The sequence below is a fragment of the Caretta caretta genome, chromosome 3 (genome assembly GCF_965140235.1).
Source record: "Caretta caretta isolate rCarCar2 chromosome 3, rCarCar1.hap1, whole genome shotgun sequence".
NCBI classification, from domain to species: domain Eukaryota; kingdom Metazoa; phylum Chordata; order Testudines; family Cheloniidae; genus Caretta; species Caretta caretta.
In genome coordinates this window covers 152,280,693-152,299,907 of record NC_134208.1, presented here as the reverse complement: position 1 = coordinate 152,299,907, position 19,215 = coordinate 152,280,693, and the positions used below count along the sequence as shown (strand labels likewise).

The 19,215-nt window shown below is 41.6% G+C and overlaps 1 protein-coding gene across 1 annotated transcript in view; it reads right to left on the bottom strand.

Annotated features, from left to right (window-relative positions):
• Positions 1–19,215, bottom strand: part of GLP1R (glucagon like peptide 1 receptor) — a 101,968-nt gene that overhangs the window by 20,178 nt on the left and 62,575 nt on the right. The window contains exons 5-8 of the mRNA XM_048843474.2: positions 15,556–15,662; positions 12,046–12,199; positions 10,038–10,197; positions 235–295 (exon numbers count right to left, since the gene is read on the bottom strand). Of these exons, the coding sequence (XP_048699431.1) occupies positions 235–295; positions 10,038–10,197; positions 12,046–12,199; positions 15,556–15,662 (482 nt within the window). The remainder of the gene's footprint in view (positions 1–234; positions 296–10,037; positions 10,198–12,045; positions 12,200–15,555; positions 15,663–19,215) is intronic.

Sequence of the window (19,215 nt, the reverse complement as noted above, 5' to 3'; positions counted from 1 at the left end):
CTCTCTTTGACCTGCAGAGGAACAGATAAACTTAGACATATGGAAAATTCTGACCAGGAATGAGCTTGTGTGCCTTTCAGAAATGTTATGCAAGAGCATCATACACAACACAAGCAACTACATAGGATTTCAGCACATCAGCCATTGCCAAAGCAATCAAACCGAACAAAAGTGACCCCCCAACACACACGCACCACAAATGAAATATCAGCTAGATATTAGAACTGAACCAACCCCTCATCTTCATAAAGGTACTTGACAATTCCCCAGGGGATAACAAACAGCATTGGTACACCTGAGAAGAGAGGAGACAAGATAGATACTGACAATCAGAAACAAGGAAAAGCAAGAAGGACTAAAACATCATATGACTAAGAGCAACATAGCCAGCCAGTGACAGGGTTGCAGCTCCCATCCAGTGTACCTACCAAACACGGTTCCAGGTCAACAATGCTGCTAAGTTACCATCCTTTAGTGGCCTATATAAAATGAGTTAAGGGGATCAGTCTAGTTCCAAGTGGATAGGTGTTCATGTGACAAAAAACACCTCCAAAACTGGCACTAATTGAACCTCTTGTTGGCAGCTTTCATTGAATGGGCCATGGAGACCGAATTCGGGAGCTCCCGCTAGGTCACAGTGAGGGAGGAGTGGGAGGTGTTGTGTTGGGGAAGCTTGCAGTTCTGTTGTTATTCAAACTCAAGTCCATCAATCCAACATCCTTCACTTGCATTACGTTCGCCCACATTTAAATCTACACTTAAAAAGTGCATCTGTCAACTGATAGTGCTGGAAATGTCCAGAAACAATGCAAAGGGGGGAATGTTTCATTAGACAGAGCGGGATGAAACATTGTCCCAAGAACAAACAAGGTGTCACATTTCCATAATTTCTCTGTGAATCTGTCCCTCCCTGCACACCCTTTCAGGTTCTTTACCCACATTAGTGCCAAGTAAGATGGTGTACAATCCATGGAGTGTATTTAAAGGGATGTGTGTGGGGGGGGGGGTGTGAAAGTAATAAAAGTGTTATGATCTTCAGTGGTCTGGAAATCTCAAAACAGTATCTGCAATGTGAATTATGCTGTAATAACTTTCAGTTGTGTTGTATTGTATTCTTTCACAGCCACCCAGGAGAGCAGGCTGTTACAAAGAGACAAAGGGTCAGTTATCCTCCCTCGTCAGTAAGGACAGAATGAGAAGTAACAGGCAGCAACAGCAAGGAAACTTTCTGAAGCGTTTTATAACTAATCATAAGGACAATGGAGTGAGCCAGTCAGGGGGAGGTTGCCAAATCACCATCACTGGAGGTATTCAATCCTCGGATCGTGCAGCCATCTATCAGAATGGGCTAGTGAGAACTGTCTATGTGGCCCCACAGTTTGGGCTACAGAGCACCTCCCAGACAACTGGGGGGTGAATTACAGTGTGCACTGAAGTGTTGTCCTGTAACTTCCCCTTATGGATGCTGCAGGCACAAACTCAAGATACCTGGTTTGCATTAATGTAGTCCTCTTCAAACAGGACTGCATTAATGTAAGCTAGGTACCTGTTCGTTTGCACGCACAGCATTCACATCGGGGAGTTACAGTGATGCACCCTAGTGTACGATGCAATTAACACTCACACCGTCCGAACTGCAGGGCCAGGTAGACAAGCTCCCAGTTGTGCTAGGACGCCTAGGAAGTGTCTTAGGCGACCCACTGCAGATCACTTTCAATCCCAAATGAGTCTTTGATTCATGGAAGCTATTAAATTAGACTGAATTTTTCCCTTCTTGACTTTGCAGGGAATTAAGGCTGGATTAAAAGTCACCCTAATATGAAAATTTACAAGATGAAACATGAACACGATATATTTCAGGAAAGGAACAGATGTTTAGAGAGATAAGTGCTATGATTTGTGGAGATCTCCATAGCCTGAATACATCAGCAATCTCTCCATATTTAATTGCATTACTTGATTTTTTGATTCAGTGAGATTCAAATTATTAGTGATATATTTTAAAAGGGCCAAACTAGACAAAGCCTGTCATTACTGAACAACTTCAGTATTCTGATTAGAAAGTACTAAATGAATTAAGGGTAACATGGTGACTGGCGTCTCCTCCTCCCAGTTGCTATCCAGTGCCTGCGCTGCTACATCAGTCACGTCTCATGTCACTGCACTTTAATCCAAGGCCCTGAGATTTGACAGCATTGTGGAAATTTATGAGTTTTAATTGATATAGTCTGTACTGCATATACATGCAGCACCGACCAAACTTCAAAAGTTCTGTTCCAGGAGGTGCTAGGCTCAGTATATAATCTGGGACAGACTCTCAGGGTAGCGGGGCTATGAGGGATAGAGTCTCTTGTTCCAACGTCCTGGTCAGGAATCTAGTCAGGGTATGTCCCCACGACATTACTTAATCCACATAAATCCTATTTACAATGGACTGTATAATCTGAAGTAATGTCTCTCGTGATTTATAGCACAAAAAAACAGCAATGTCTCCAGCATCTCCGAAAGGATTTAGTTTTCAAAGATCACAAAGGCTTTGTCTGGTCAAGAGTTTGTGATCCTGGTCTTGATTGCTAATTAACTTGAGTTAATTTACATGATTGTGAATGTTAGTCTAGACACACCCCAAGCATGCGTGGTTTGCTCTAAGACTCAGTCTAGGGTAACTTTTGTGTACTGTACCAAGAAAGCATGTTCATAGGAGGGAACCATAACTTCACATGATTTAGAAACCTCTACCCAATGGAGAGGTTTTCCTTGTCAAACAAGCCCATAATGTATTTTGGTGTATGTACAGTGGTTTGGCTAGACTAAGAAAAGATGTCAAAGTGAGTTCAGGGTTTGGTAATGTATTAACACAGGGAACATATCTTTTTCTCCCTCTCCTTCCCCCCCCCCCCCATATCCATTGGGATCAGGGATCTAAAAATTGCAGATCTTTAATTCTATCCACACATTTCTAAGATTATATGCATCACAGTACGCCATGACAGCAAATCAACATTTACCAACCATCTATTCTCAATTCAGAGGAAAAACTATGGTATCTCTAATGTTATGACTTTTTAAGTGGCAGCCACAGGATAAGATGACAGCAAATTATATTAAAATGGAGATAACAAGGTCAATGGTATCTTTTATTAGATTCATGGTTACACTTTACATTGACATCTGCATTGCTACAGACAAAAGTTTTTCTCCCAAAATAGACCTCATAATTTAACCACATTTGACACAGTTAATTTTTCTTTCTGAACTGTTTCCATCAATTTGGTGCTCATGAAACAGGGGTTTATAGCATGGGGTTGAGTATTATTGTTATTTATTTATATTACCAGGTAGCCTAGGAACCCCAGTAATAGATCAAGTGCCATTGTGCTAAGCGCTTTAAGCTATGAAAGTTTCTTACGCACACTTCCACCAATCCACTTTCAGCCTGACGTTCCCACCCACCCCAGCTATTCTATTCCTGGGCTCCACACACAGTTTTGCCATAGCACCTCATCCCTGGCCATCCCTGGTCACTGTAGGCATGCCCTTAATCTAAAACAAAGGCCCTTCTGATACAAAAGTTTCCAATTACTCTGGGTAGAGAAAAAACAACCACCAGTGGCTGAGAGTTTCAAACTCAACCAGGGGATTTAGACACACACAAAACTTCAATGTGTCTCAATCCCCATATCTGTTTGGAAAGTCTGAAGCAACAAGAGGAATGGTCCAAAACGCAGCAGCTTGCAACAGCGGTATGTACCGCAGGGCTTGCGGCCACTAGTGTAGAATGCTGCAGTATTTTTAGTAAGGCTCTTGATATCCCTGGTTCTAACAAAGACTTTTACTTGAAGAAGCAAGTTAAAAAGGAAATGGCTAATGGAACGAACACATCTAATTGCTACACCGAGTCTATACAAGACTTTGAAAGAAAGTGTTCTTCCTGGATCTTCCTTGCAATCTGGCTTTAGACACTGATAGCTTCATTCCTACAGCTCTTTCTTCCTTGGAGGAGGTTTGGGCTGTCAGTTTTTCTGGTTGGCAGCTTCCCGCTGTGAGCACAGCTGGGTGTAAAATTGCTGTAGGAGCTCAGAGAATCGGTCTGGCTTTTTATTAATATATTCCTGTTAGTCTTGAGTGCGGCTCATTGCCCAGTTGTGTCATTCTCCCTGCACACTGCAATTGTGGGATGTTGCTCAAACATCATTTTCCTCCTCTTCAGAATGTAAAAAGTTCCCTGTTCTAGTAGCTGCTGGTGGGCGTATGGATGGGTTGAAGTGTAATCTGCTGTTCTCATAGACTAGACTATTTTACACAGTGCTGATGTAGTTAGTTGGGGTGAGTTGGGTTCAGTGCTGGCTCTCTCAGACTCGGACTAAAACAACAATGCCTTGCTGCCTTAAATGCTGTAACTAGGAATAATCTATGTATTTTAAGAAACAAAAAACACCAATGTCTTATCACCATGACCACTTTACATGTGGTGTTCCTTTCCCCCTGCATTCCATGTCTGTTTTGTCTCTTGTGGAGCAAGAGTGCTTTGGGGCTCTAACATCTGTGGAGCATCCAGCTCATTGTGGGCAGTATAAGAAATAAATAGCAACAACATTCTCTTTTCCACTGCAAATGAGCCCACTCCTTCTGAGTCAATATTCTGCTTAGCTACTCTAGACTGAAGGGAGTAAACTCATCTACCTGCCCTGCCATTTGCCCAATATGGCCTCTTTTGTTGTTGCCACTGTTTCTGTTCTGGATACAGTATAATTTTCCTAGCAGCTTTGCAAATGCTGGCAACAAGGGAAGATGTGGGCTTTGGTTTACATAGCATGCACAATACATTACATCCGTGCCTGTGTGAAATCACAAAACCTTTTGCACAACTCAGACTGTAAGCCCGTTGGGGTCAGGACTGTCTTTTGTTTTGTGTTTGTACAGCACCATGTTCTGGTCCATGACTGGGGCTCCTTGGTGCTAAGGTAACCCGGATAATAATAATTCTTCGAAACAAGCAAAAATATAACACTGCCCTCTCCACATATTCCACTTTCCCCAATATTTTCTACAAGGATGTAGCCAGAAAAAAATGGAGATTCCTGACCAAAAAATCCAGGGTTGCTTGTGGAATCCTGTGAATATAAAACAGATGTTCACATAAATGACTCCTGATTTGTGAAACGGGGTGAAATTTTGCCCTACATTAATTTACTTACATCATTCAGGAAAGGTTTTTACATTTTTTCCAGTTTTGCTACATGGGTATTTCTTTTATAAAAATAAACTGAACAGAATTTTTAAAAATCAATTATTTATTTCTACTGCAAAAGAAAAATAAACTCAAATGTGCATTGACGTGAATGGAGTACATCCTAATAAATAGAAATAGTAACAATAATAATCCATCTACATAATAGTCAATTATTAATCTTTAGCTAAAATGTACTTGGAAAATTATTTTAAAATATTTTGTAATTTAGCATTTTACTCCGTTATATGTTAATGTTGCCAAGAGACACAACAGAGAAACACCCCAATGAGACCGCTTTCCAAATGGGGTGAAAAAAAAAGCAGTTTCACCCCCCCCAGGTTTTGAACAGAAACTAAACGAACATGGTAGTTTTGATTTAACAACCACCTCTTTATATTATCACCCAGAAATTGCATGGGTTTCAAATCATCCTCGCTGACTCATGTCAGTACATCTCTGGGAACAACGTGTGTGTGTTAGCTGCTGCTGCCCACCTTATGACAAATTTTAACAAAGCTCAGCATTTAGGCCTAAAATCTGGGGCAGATTCACTACAACCATTTACACTAGCTGAGGATTGGCCCCTAAATTGCCAGTCAAATTTATTTTCATATGCGTGAGGATGAATTTGGCCTAGCCTATTTAGCTCTTACTTGTTCTGTGACTTCATGCACAGCACCTGCCAAGCACAACAACTACAGCAGGGTAAATGCTGCAAAAACGAGTATTTGCAAACATTCAGGGGAACGAAACCAGCAAGCTGGATACAGTGGTTGCTCATAAACACTCCAATGGTTCTGTTCCTGTGGATGTCTGGGAGAAGCTCAAACCCATATACATGTGATCACACATAGAAAAATTAGTGTTATCCAACCAGGAAGCAGAAATAATACCGTGAGGCTTCTGTGACCAATCAAATGGCTCAATTATAACAAAAGAAAAGGGAGAAGTAGTTAATAAACAAATATTCATAACAAACTGAAATTTGATGTAAAAACATTTATTGAACAATAGCAAGTGGTGAACAAATTAGTGGAAGTCAAATCAATTATTCAGCCAGCTCTGGTAAAAACCAGCTTTATCAGGTGTGATTCATCATATGCAATGGGCACTGTACTGCTAGATAATGGCAACCTTTGAGATCTTTGTCCTCAAGGCCTTTGCCTGTCCATGACCCATGTCCATAACTTCCCATTGTTAGATGAATGACATGAGGGACTAGCAACTGAACACGTCACTTCTGTGTTTTGTTTTTTTTTCAATCCACTAATTCCTTTCTGTCGCTAGGGTGATCTTTTAACAACTGAAACTATTTCAAGCTACAGAACTCTTTCACCTAGAACAGGAGCATCTTGTTTCGTTGGAGCAAACATGAACATTACATTGAGAAAAATCAGTCTATTCAGAAGACGTTCTGAGCATTCATGGCATAAAGAGATCTGAACCAGGGTTACATATTCACGAAAAAAGAATAATGAGCAAGACAGAGAGACAGGAAGAAAAGCTATTCTTACTTCATTTTGCCAGTAGTTACATTCACAATCATTAAGTCTGATGTAGGAACGAGTTATGAACACTTTTGAGGGCACTTCCCAGGATAGGAGTCGTAGAGGCTGCTGTATTTGAGAATGAAGGTGCATTGGCAGTGTTTTGTGCAAGTACTCAGGGTTGGAATAGTAAGGGACTTCGCAGGTCAGGAGTCAACAGTACTGGCAGGAAGTGTGGATGATGCCTAGACATTGCATGCCAGACTCTGGCATTGCCAGTCATTTTCACAAACTCAAAAATTAAATAAATTGACAGTAGTAAAACTTGAAAGATGAGGGAGAACAAACAGGACTGTGTCATTTTTCTTCATCATTTTCATCTTTTGTTCTTACCAGAGGCTGAACTTTTTCGGACAAAATACCACCCCTCTCCACTATTTCTTATACAGGAATTTTGCGGAATATAATTTTGTTTTTATTTCTGTTCTGTTTTGCTCCCTGGTGAGTTGGATGCCTTATAAGTTTTATGAGGGGCAGGACTGCTCATAGGATTTGAGCTATGTATGATTTTAATAATGATTACACAGCATGTAGCTGCTGTTGCTATGCACACTAAGATGATAGAGAAAGGGTTACAGCAGCACTTTTTTGGCTAGCACATTCCAGCAGAGATTTGTTATTCCTCATATTTATTTATTCCCATTAACACATCAGAACTCTTTCACCATTCATATCTCACTACGTATTCAATACAGGTGAGTTAGTAATTTGCAATGGATCATTTATATGAATTTTACCAGTAAACATATTTGCTAGCATATTCACAGAAGGCAAATGCAGAAAATGGGGAAGAACAGTGTCTTTCAACAGCAGTTGTGGGAGCAAACAACCTAATTAGTTTTCAGATGGAGCTTGATAAATTTATGAACAGGAGTACATGATGGGGCTGCTTGTGATAGCAGAGGACTGGACTGGACTCAGTAACCCAGGAGATCCCTTCCAGTTCTTTGTTCCTATGTAATACAATCAAAGCTGTTGATAAATTGGAGACGATTCACAGAAGAGCCACAAGAATGGTTAAAGGATTAGAAAACATGCCTTACCAGTGCCAGACAAAAGGAGCTCAATCTATTTAACAAAAAGAAGCTTAGTTGGAGAGAGAAAGATTCAGAGCTTTAGCATTTCTACTACAGACAGCTCGGACTCAAGGGACTGAAACTTATCCAACCCATCACAACCCCTAATCTCTCACGCACATGCACAATAGTCACTGAACATTCCATCGCTCTCCAGAAGATAACCAATTGTTCTGCCCATACGATAGAGCTGACCTATCATTACCTTCATTTCGCAGCCCCAGTAATATTCCACATAGCTCATGCAATCAAAATCTATAACCCTGCGTTGTACGTACAAGGAAATACACTCATTTGCACCCAGGAGTGGCTAGCATTTCCTCCTGTAGGTGCTGCTGTTTTCAGATGACAAACAGCTGTTATGTAAAGTGAGATGCTTGATATGAGGGCTATTCTTGGATTGCCCTGTTCCATTTTATTACACTTATATAGCGCAAAGGTCTTTCACATCAGGAAAGTGATCAGGAACAGCCAGCATGGATTCACCAAGGGAAGGTCATGCCTGACTAATCTAATCGCCTTTTATGATGAGATTACTGGTTCTGTGGATGAAGGGAAAGCAGTGGATGTATTGTTTCTTGACTTTAGCAAAGCTTTTGACACGGTCTCCCACAGTATTCTTGTCAGCAAGTTAAGGAAGTATGGGCTGGATGAATGCACTATAAGGTGGGTAGAAAGCTGGCTAGATTGTCGGGCTCAACGGGTAGTGATCAATGGCTCCATGTCTAGTTGGCAGCCGGTATCAAGTGGAGTACCCCCAGGGTCGGTCCTGGGGCCGGTTTTGTTCAATATCTTCATAAATGATCTGGAGGATGGTGTGGATTGCACTCTCAGCAAATTTGCGGATGATACTAAACTGGGAGGAGTGGTAGATACGCTGGAGGGGAGGGATAGGATAAAGAAAGACCTAGACAAATTGGAGGATTGGGCCAAAAGAAATCTGAGGAGGTTCAATAAGGATAAGTGCAGGGTCCTGCACTTAGGACGGAAGAACCCAATGCACAGCTACAGACTAGGGACCGAATGGCTAGGCAGCAGTTCTGCGGAAAAGGACCTAGGGGTGACAGTGGACGAGAAGCTGGATATGAGTCAGCAGTGTGCCCTTGTTGCCAAGAAGGCCAATGGCATTTTGGGATGTATAGGTAGGGGCATAGCGAGCAGATCGAGGGACGTGATCGTTCCCCTCTATTCGACATTGGTGAGGCCTCATCTGGAGTACTGTGTCCAGTTTTGGGCCCCACACTTCAAGAAGGATGTGGATAAATTGGAGAGAGTCCAGCGAAGGGCAACAAAAATGATTAGGGGACTGGAACACATGAGTTATGAAGAGAGGCTGAGGGAGCTGGGATTGTTTAGTCTGCAGAAGAGAAGAATGAGGGGGGATTTGATAGCTGCTTTCAACTACCTGAAAGGGGGTTCCAAAGAGGATGGCTCTAGACTGTTCTCAATGGTAGCAGATGAAAGAACGAGGAGTAATGGTCTCAAGTTGCAGTGGGGGAGGTTTAGATTGGATATTAGGAAAAACTTTTTCACTAAGAGGGTGGTGAAACACTGGAATGCGTTACCTAGGGAGGTGGTAGAATCTCCTTCCTTAGAGGTTTTTAAGGTCAGGCTTGACAAAGCCCTGGCTGGGATGATTTAACTGGGAATTGGTCCTGCTTTGAGCAGGGGGTTGGACTAGATGACCTTCTGGGGTCCCTTCCAACCCTGATATTCTATGATTCTATGATCAAGCAACTAACATACAGTGGTAAAGCACTGTGTGCCCGTCATCCAGTTTACAGAAGTTTGTGGGTGTTAGTATATTTTGCAGGGTCTCGGTGAGTTTATGGAGTTATACAGATGTCCCATGGAGCCTAATGTATGCATTTAGGCAATTTATACATAGTCATTGTTTTCAGCTAAAGGCTCTCATATAAGAAACTAAAATAGCATAATATCTATAAAGGATTTTAAAAGCATTGGGTCAGATATTAAGAACAGAAAAGGAACGGGAAGCAGGACTTGAATTCAACAGTTACAGAAGAGAATATGCTTAAACAGACAGCTTTTCCTATTTCACCTGTCCCAAAGTATGAGATAGGATAGTCACCACAGTGACTGTGCAGGCAAATGCACTGTGCAGGCAAATGCACTCAGCAACCTGTAAATAATATGAGAAAAAACACGAGACTGACTTACCCCAGCCAATGCAGAGATAAAGCCGAAAAATTCTCTGTTCAGAAAAGACCGACAGGACCAGCAGTGTGTACAGGTACATGCCTTCCACCAACAGCCAGTAGTAGTTTGCAGCCACACAATACTGCATCATCACAAAAACCAGGCGGCAGCTGAGTGACTCCTGAGAGAGCAGAAAATACAGGTCAGTGAATGTAGCAGAGGTGGTGAAAAAGGGAGACAAAAAAAACCCCCACAGAAGTTCTAGTAACACAAACAGAAGAACAGGATTAACTGTACGCCCCTCTTACCAGTCAAAAAATATCTCGACTAAACAGATCACACCTAACCATTGGGATAACAAAGGATCAGCTACTGTACTTCAAAAACACAGCAGAGAACTGTATAAAAGAACATTTTCCCTTGTTTCTTTACACATCTACTGCTCTGTATATTCCCCCGTGTACACCTTAAGTGGTAGTTTGCCTGTACAGTATAGGAGGAGAAGGTAAGAGAAGAGAAGAGTAGCTACAAGATCGTCTCCAGTTACTGAAATTAGCCAATGAAAAATTTCAGGTCCACAGATACTGTATTCTACAGACAAGAACTCCACTACTCCAGAACACACAGTTGATGCCACAATGCTGCCAATTCTTCGAAGGCAAGTGATGTGTGATACCAGAGCAGTATTGCCCTGATGCATCATATCTGACTGCAAAACCCTCCTGGCCATTTCTCTGAATTTTACAAGCAATCAGGAATCTAAACAAATACAATTAACTAATTCATTTGCCCATCAAATCATGAAACAAATCTGAACTACACAGCACCATTTACACACTATGCAGAAGTACTCAGCCCTCCCTGCTTGACAGAAGGGACTGACTGACAATCCAGGAGGTCATTGCCAATCCTCACATTTATGATTTTATATCAGCTTGTGGATGCACCCTGAAGTCTGCATGTTACAAGAAACTGATCATCATGTGGAATGCACCCATCTGGTCCCACCCATCTGGTCCCAACAGGTGATCCCCTTTCAGTGGAAGGTGAAAAATGCCTAAGGTTCCTATCACAGTGCTCAAAGACAGATTAAAAAGCCTTCCTGATTTTTACATTTTCCAGTGACTTTAACCCCCTGCATATCACATAGAATCACAGCAGATAAGTATCTACTCCCATTTAAATTTCCAAATCACTGTCTCCCACAACTTGGTTACATTTTACATACCAGCACTCAAGGGGGGAGAGAAAGCAGTTCTCTGGTTTCACCATCGTCACAGAATATTTGCATACTTTCTATCTTCAGACTAAAGACTAAGTGACATGTTACTGTAGAGCTCCTTTCAGATTTGGACTTGCATTCAAATCAAATCACCATAGTTAGCAGGACTATAAAGTACCCCAAGAATGACCAGCTCACTGGATCACCTGACTGGCTGGACAATGTCACCTGTTGCAGTGGAACATCTGTCAGAATATTTTGTTGTCATGACTGGAAATGGCGAGTGTGTAGTGAGGGGGAGAGGTATTAAGCATTTACCAACATGCAGGGGGAAAAAAACCCCTTCTCTTGATGTTTTCTTTGCCCCATGGGGACAAACCTCCAGTAGGACAAGAAACAATGGGGTAGCAGGTTTCAGGGTAGCAGCCGTGTTAGTCTATATCCACAAAAAGAAAAGGAGTACTTGTGGCACCTGAGAGACTAACATTTATTTGAGCGTAAGCTTTCGTGAGCTACAGCTCACTTCATCGAATGTAGCTCACGAAAGCTTACGCTCAAATAAATTTGTTAGTCTCTCAGGTGCCACAAGTACTCCTTTTCTTTTAAATGGGGTAGCAGTTATTCATAGGTAACAAAACTGGGATTGCATGACTAGAACTGTATAAAGTGTGCCAAGGGATTCAAAGGAAAACCCTGTGGAAGTGAAGAAAATATTTTGGACAAACCCCAGTAGAAAGTGAAACTGCAGAGTTTCATGCAGCTGATGGACCACTGACCTCAGAAGCAGCATGACTCCTGCCCCCCTACCTGGTAGGAGATGAGTCCTTCCCACTGGTGCTCAGGCGTAGCTGTTTTGTACATCCACTTCACCACAGAGTCCTTAATGAAGACAGATACAGCACGTAGGATAAAAGAAGTGAAGAGATTCAGGTGAATGTAATTCCTAGTGCAGTGCAGATGCCTGTAAGAAAAAAGCAAAGCTTGAGTCAGTGAGTGCGTGTAGGCTGCAATGATACCATGAGTATCAATGAGAGTGAAATTGATAGATTCTTTTCAAAATCAGTGGATACCCATTCAGATGAGTCACTGGAAACTCATTACTTGCGAATGGCTGTGGGGATCTGAAACTCTCTGTAAGAAATATTCATCTTTAGGCAGAAACCTGACCTGGAAAATTTCCGCCCAAAAAGTTAATATTTCAGAAAAATAATTGGAGTGTGTGAAAAATAGGGAGTTATAATGAAACATGATTTACAACCTTAATTACAGTGATCACAGCTGAGGGATCTAAAGGACTGGACTTTTTGCATAATGCTCCGTCTAAACTATTTAAGTGATCCTTCAGCAAAGAAAACAAGAGTGCAACAGGAATACTTTGGAAGGGTTCATGTGCTGGTGCGCAGCACAGCAGCAGACTATGTTAAAGTATCAGTCGCCATGAAGGGAAATTACCATACATATTATCACTTAGACGACAACAACAAGAGAGGACTACATTCATCAACAGCATCCTGAGAGGATCGCAAACATCTTCCATGAGTCTAAAAGAAACATGATTTTCACCTTTGTGATGATGATAAAAAAAAATGACGAAAGATCATCTTCGTGAATTTCAATAGCCAGCTGCACAGACAACAAAATTGCTACCTGTCAAAATGTGTTTTGGGTGGGCAAAGGAAACGGGAGTTGTGTGACTGAAACTCGGCAATGAAGTGCTGTCAATATTTTACCAAAGTTCTCCCACTAATATTTCCTCCCTCAGCTTGTGACAAACTCCACATGTAAGCAGAAGCACACGTGCTGCGGAGGGGAGAGATGGGGGAAAATCTATTAATTTGTTTTTCCATTTAAACAGACACATTCTCACAGCTAGGATCAAGAAAGTAGGCAGTGCCACTTGGAAAATTCATATTAAACTACGCTCTGCTGCAAGTGATTATTTTTTATTTCTGAAAAAAATATACTGAGCATATTACAGAGAAACAGTTGTACCTATATTTTAAAGTCCTAACTTTTCAGCCCTGCAACGTTGGCTTAGGAAATAGATTTGGCCTGAAATTTTCTAGATTTATTCAGAAGGCAAAGAAGAATATTTCTGCGAAGTCTGAAGAAGATTCATTAAGCCACTTTTGAGTTACAGGTCATTTCACAATTTAACCATGTTTAACTTTGGTCACCCTCTATCTCAAAACTAGCTTGTTGCTACCCCTGCAAACTTTCCATATTCTTAAATCTGCCTGAAAATTCATACACCAGAAAACAGTTTGTAAGTAAATACAGTTACTGATTATCTCCACCGTGGGTAGTTTAGGTGCCCAATACCGCTCCCATTGATTTCAATGGGAGGTATGGGGACTATCCTGTTTCCACTGTTGAATACAGAAGGTTTCTACCACTGACTTCAGTGGGAGCAGGACTGGGCACTACTTGTTTATGAGCATGTTGCCCTCTGTTGGCTGGTTGCACCTTAGAATATAAAGGATAATCTATAGCTAACAGATGTTCCTTTAGCTCAAGGTGGAAAATCTGTTTTGGAACTAGGTTTCTACTCCCAGCTCTGCAAGCATGCAAGGTTGCCATGGATAATTAGAAGCGGAGGCTGCAGTCAGAGTCCAACTACAATGCAGTTGTTAATTACAAGGAAAAAGAAAAATCATGCTTCCAAATGTTTAGGGTTAAGTCCTTCTGACAACTAGAATTTGTCCTGATAATTATGAACAAGTCAAACATTTTTTGAAATTAAAGGACTTTAAAATGGCTCCTTTTTGATGTTTTTGTGAAACCTCTAACATTGATGCTATTCAATTTTTCATTTTCTTATGTTACAGTGCTCAGGTTTTATAAATTAGGCAAAAGGCAAATACATTTGTCACTTAACACCTTAACTGTTTTTTTGATACTAAAGTTATTTGTTCTTGGATTGACAGCCGAACACGGTGCTCAGCTGCAGGGATTTGAACTGTGGTTGGGAGTTTTGGACATCTTCCTCCAGGAAGTTTTTGAAAACACCTGCCGTTTTGTCTCAATCTGCGCCATTTCCACAGCAAAATAAATTGCTCCTCAGGAGTATTTTTATGAATTCTGGGGAGAAGTCATCTCTGGCAGGGGTGATTTAGTGGTAGCCAGAGAGCAGCGACTCTGAATCCCTAATCTGTACTAATGCCTAAACATGTGAATCATCATAATACTCCCATGGCATTGACTGAGGCAGATCTTGTCTTTCTGGGTTTCCCACAAATTTCAACTCAGCGGTAGTCATTGTAAGCCTTCTTTGGCATGCAAAGAGTAGTCACTGGTCCCATGTTTCTCAGCTGGAAAAAGATAGAATACAATAGACCAGGATCACATCTCTGCATTTCCTGCACTTTCTAGATGTCATTCTGAATGCCCCCCTATTTGCACCTGCTGTGCTCAGAATCCCCAAAATTCAGACAAACCAGGCTAGAATCAATTAAATTGCAGCAGGCATGTATGGTGCATTTATGCAGAGATGTATGATCTAGATCAGGCTGCCAGCATTTTTTGATCAAACCTAAGCAATCTAACGTATGTTCCAGGGTCCTTTCAATGGCTTCTCAGTCGCCAGACTCTGTTAATTTCTATGCCCTTCCACAGAATTTGATGGAGTCATACCTAGAAGGAACTAATAGAGAGAGCTGACTGGAGGATGGCAATTCTGTTCATGGCATTGTTAGCAGTTTTTTTTTTGTTTGGGTTTTTGGGGGGGGGGGGGGGGGTTGTTCCACAGTAGAACAAAAATCTTTCAAATATTTTGGCAAAAATGGAATTGCTTTAAAGTATCTATCTTCAGATCAAAACCTTGAGGTGTTCATGTGGGGAGGCTGATCTGGCAGGTTCGAGTCCCTGATTCTGATCTCATTTTGATCTGGGATGAGAAACTCCTCTTCTCTGAATCAGGCAGAACAGGGACTTGAACATGGGTTTCCTACCTCCTATGCCAATGCCCTCACCACCCTAGCGAATGACAGAGTCAGTCTGTCCTCTCCCTGCCTTCCAATGAAAATTTTGTCAAACCAATACACCTCCACAAAGCATTTCAGCTTCACTGAAACGGCATAGTTTGACAAATTTTCATTTTGTCAAAAATATTTCAACTAGCGCTCCTAGTAGTTTAGAATCTAAATATGTTTGGGAGAGATAAGGTGTAAGAAGGGAGCAGGGAAGGGTGAGATGATAAAAGGAGTAGAACGGGGAGATGGTAGACGGGAGAAGCTGAATGTTTCAAAGTCTGATGCTATTTAGACTGGGAGAACAGCATGGCTGCTTCCACTCCGCTTTGAACTGCACCAGGATTACCTGAATCCAAGAAGGATGGCAGTCGCTATTACCAGGGCAGAGAATGAAAGAGCATATCCAATGGTGTAGATGACCGACACGTAGAGGAGTTGTTCCTCTGGTGCGTCCTGACAGCATAGAAGGAAAGAAAAGACAGCACTCATTGGACCTGTTTCTCTCCTCCCATCTCCCCATCACCTTCCCGCCAACCCTACTTTGATGAAACCTACTATTTTTCCACCCCTTTATTAGGTGCTCAGAGGCCCACATTACAAATCAGAATCTTCCACTTTTCACATTCCTCAAGACAAACAAAAATCCCACCCCAACTTCCCATTCAAATACAAGGGCTTTGAAGCAAGTCCAGAAAGTCAATAAAATGGGGCTATTGCAGAACAAGGCTGAAGGGAGTGGAGAAAGGAGTGAATTCCAAATGCAAGGAACACTGTCCTTCCTATCTAGATTGCCATACAGACAGACACATCAACACATTAGTTCTGCAACAGCAGATAAAATTTCTGAAGCCAGCATTTTCAACCGGGGATGCCTAAAGGTATATTCCTTAATGCCATATTTAGTGGCTCCTTTCATACCTAAGTTTGAAAATTTTGGTACATATCTTGGGGAGAAAAGATTTTTGTAGAACATACAATAGATAAGAGATAGGCCTGAATCATGATGTTTGGGTTGTGGGGCAGGATTTAGATCCTGCATTCTGATTCTGGCTCACCTCTAATCACAAACCTATTTCCAAGACTCATCCATTTTATTTTTCCACTTTGGATTGATGACACTACAATTACTGAGCAATGTGCACTGTGCTATACCAAAGACGACACTCTCCCAGCTTCAGAAATAGGTAAAACCATTCACAGGCACACAGCACAGCATGTGAGGATTCTGACTGAGTGCAGAGGCCATCGCTGACAGGTTTTGTGGAATAATAGTGTTTTAAAAGGAAGGATTTGAAGACTGCTTAGTCCAGGAGGAGAGACTGTCAGGGTCACAGCCTGGCACAACTTCTGAGACTCAACAGTTTGAAACATCAACGCAGCCCAAACTGATGTTTAATGTTTAAAGGACATGATGCCTTCTCTCTCATCTTGGAGGATGTTACATTAAAACAAACCTTAGAGTGATGGCAAAACACTATTTCCTTGTGATCTTTGTGCAGAGCCTCCCTCAGACATTCCTAGCGGGTTTGTGTTTGGGGGATGCCCACAACACGACACAGTGATTTTTACTCAAACTAAACCCCCTGTAGTTGGATACATGTTGTGATAATTGGGCCTAAAAATTTAACCTAATTGTGAGCTCAACTGTAAAAAGTACATAAAAGTTCATAAGATGTCACAATAACCTATAACACCACGTACTGATGGGAAAAGGTATCAAAGGGAGACAGAAGGATTGAATTAGTCCAAACAAAAAAAGCATACCAATATAACTCAAGGATGTGTTAAGATCATACCTGGTAAACAAGAAAAGCATGGAACCAAAAATCTGAACCAAAACTCATGTTTCAGAAACTATGCCTAACTCGTGGACAAAATAATGAGGAGATAGGCTATTCCACCCACCATTCCCTTGGTGGGGTCCTTAAGAAAGAGACTTTGGGAAGAAAAATGAGCTACTGGAGTGAGCTTCACCATCACCGTCACCACCTCCTGGGACCCCATGCCTTCATTCTCCTGATCCTGAGAGAGATCCTGACCAGACTGGGTTTCAGAGAAAGACTCAGATGACACTGCCACCCTTACCAGCTCCAGCTGAGTCCCAAACACCATCTGATATGAAATAGGATCGGACTTTAACATAAGACCATAAGAAAGGCCATATTGGGTCAGACCAAAGGTCCATCTAGCCCAGTATTGGCCAATGTCAGATGCTTCAGAGGGAATGAACAGAACAGGTAATCATCAAATAATCCATCCCTTGTCACCCATTCCCAGCTTCTGGCAAAACTGAGGCTAGGGACACCATCCCTGCCCATCCTGGCTAAAAGTCACTGGTTGACCTATCCTCCATGAACTTGTATCTAGTTCTTTTTTGAACCCTGTTACAGTCTTGGCCTTCACAACATTCTCTGCCAAGAAGTTCCACAGGTTGACCGTGTATTGTGTGAAGAAATACTTCTTTTTGTTTGTTTAAATCTGCTGCCTATTAATTGAATTTGGTAACCACTAGTTTGTGTGTTATGAGAAGGAGTAAATAACACTTCCTTATTTACTTTCTCCACACCAGTCATGATTTTATAGCCCTCTATCATATCCCCCTTAGTTGCCTCCTTTCCAAGCTGAAAAGTCCCAGTCTTTTTAAGCTCTCCTCATATGGAAGCTGTTCCATACCCCTAATCATTTTTGTTGCCCTTTTCTGAACCTTTTCCAGTTCCATTATATCTTTTTTTGAGATGGGGTGACCACATCTGCACATAGTATTCAAGATGTGGGCGTACCATGGATTTATACAGAGACACTATGATATTTTCTGTCTTGTTATCTATCCCTTTCTTAAGGATTCCCAACAACAGCAGCAGCAGCAGCAGCTCCAGCCCATCTCAACTAACTTCTTCTTTTTTCCCCAGAAGGACTGTTATTACAATCTCTGATACCCTCTAAGAGTGCCAAACAAGAGGGTTTTTCCTTCTAAACACTCTCCAGCTACAGAGAAAGGGAACAAGGGATGTTGTTAAAATAAAAGTCTTACTTAATACGTTACATTTCAAATGCCTTAATTGCTTTTCCTTCTTCTCTTTATCTCCAATAAGAGGTAAAAATGATTTTTAATTATGTGTTTGCCAGGGTATTAAGCAGACTGAGGTCTCTGCAAACCAAACCCACACCTTCTTTAAACACAGTTTAATGTTGGACATTGACTGGGTTAACACCTTTAGCCCATATATTCCATCTACATTAATACAAATGCATAAACATATCTGAAAAGCAAGCAATTAGGAGTTCTGCATCTGCTAAAGTGGAAAATAGAAAGAAACATGGCAAGCAATTTCCATATCAGGAGGTGACACAGTGTATTTAGGGTTTAACATAATTGCCCCCTGAAGCACTGTATTTTATGGAAATGAGATATGTATCAAATGGCCAAGTGCTGCCAAAAGGCATTTGTCTGCTTAGCAGCTCTCAACATATAGTTAAGGAAGAAGCCTTAAACTGCAAGTGGAATAAAAAATGACCAGGCATGCAGTCTGTGTTAGGCTAAAGCTCTCTTGATGCCACAGAGCTTTGAAGGAGTGGGACAAGGGGTGGGGCTGCAAGTTAGGGGATTGCTTACATTTCCTAAACTTTCCTTCAGATATGTTGAATTTCTCTTCTTCCCTTTCACAGCCCTTTCCAATTTACAATCTTCCTGCTCCCTATGAAGGGTTGTGGCATTGCAGAACAGGGAATTCTAGGAGAACAGGAACCCCTGACAGTTTTGGGCATCTCCTATATCTGAATCGTTTGTCCGTGTCTATACTAGAGCACGGAGCTCCTTGAGACAGGGACTGTGCACTCAATAAATAGGTCAGAGGCAAAGGGCTAGTCCTATAGCATGTTGAGAGCTCTTAACTTCTCCCAAGGTCTAGTGCATTACAGCCAGGAAGTGAAATTGACCAGTCTAACTTTGCTGACCAAGTTCAGCTAAAGTAGACAAAGAGCATAAATCATAGAAATGTAGGACTGG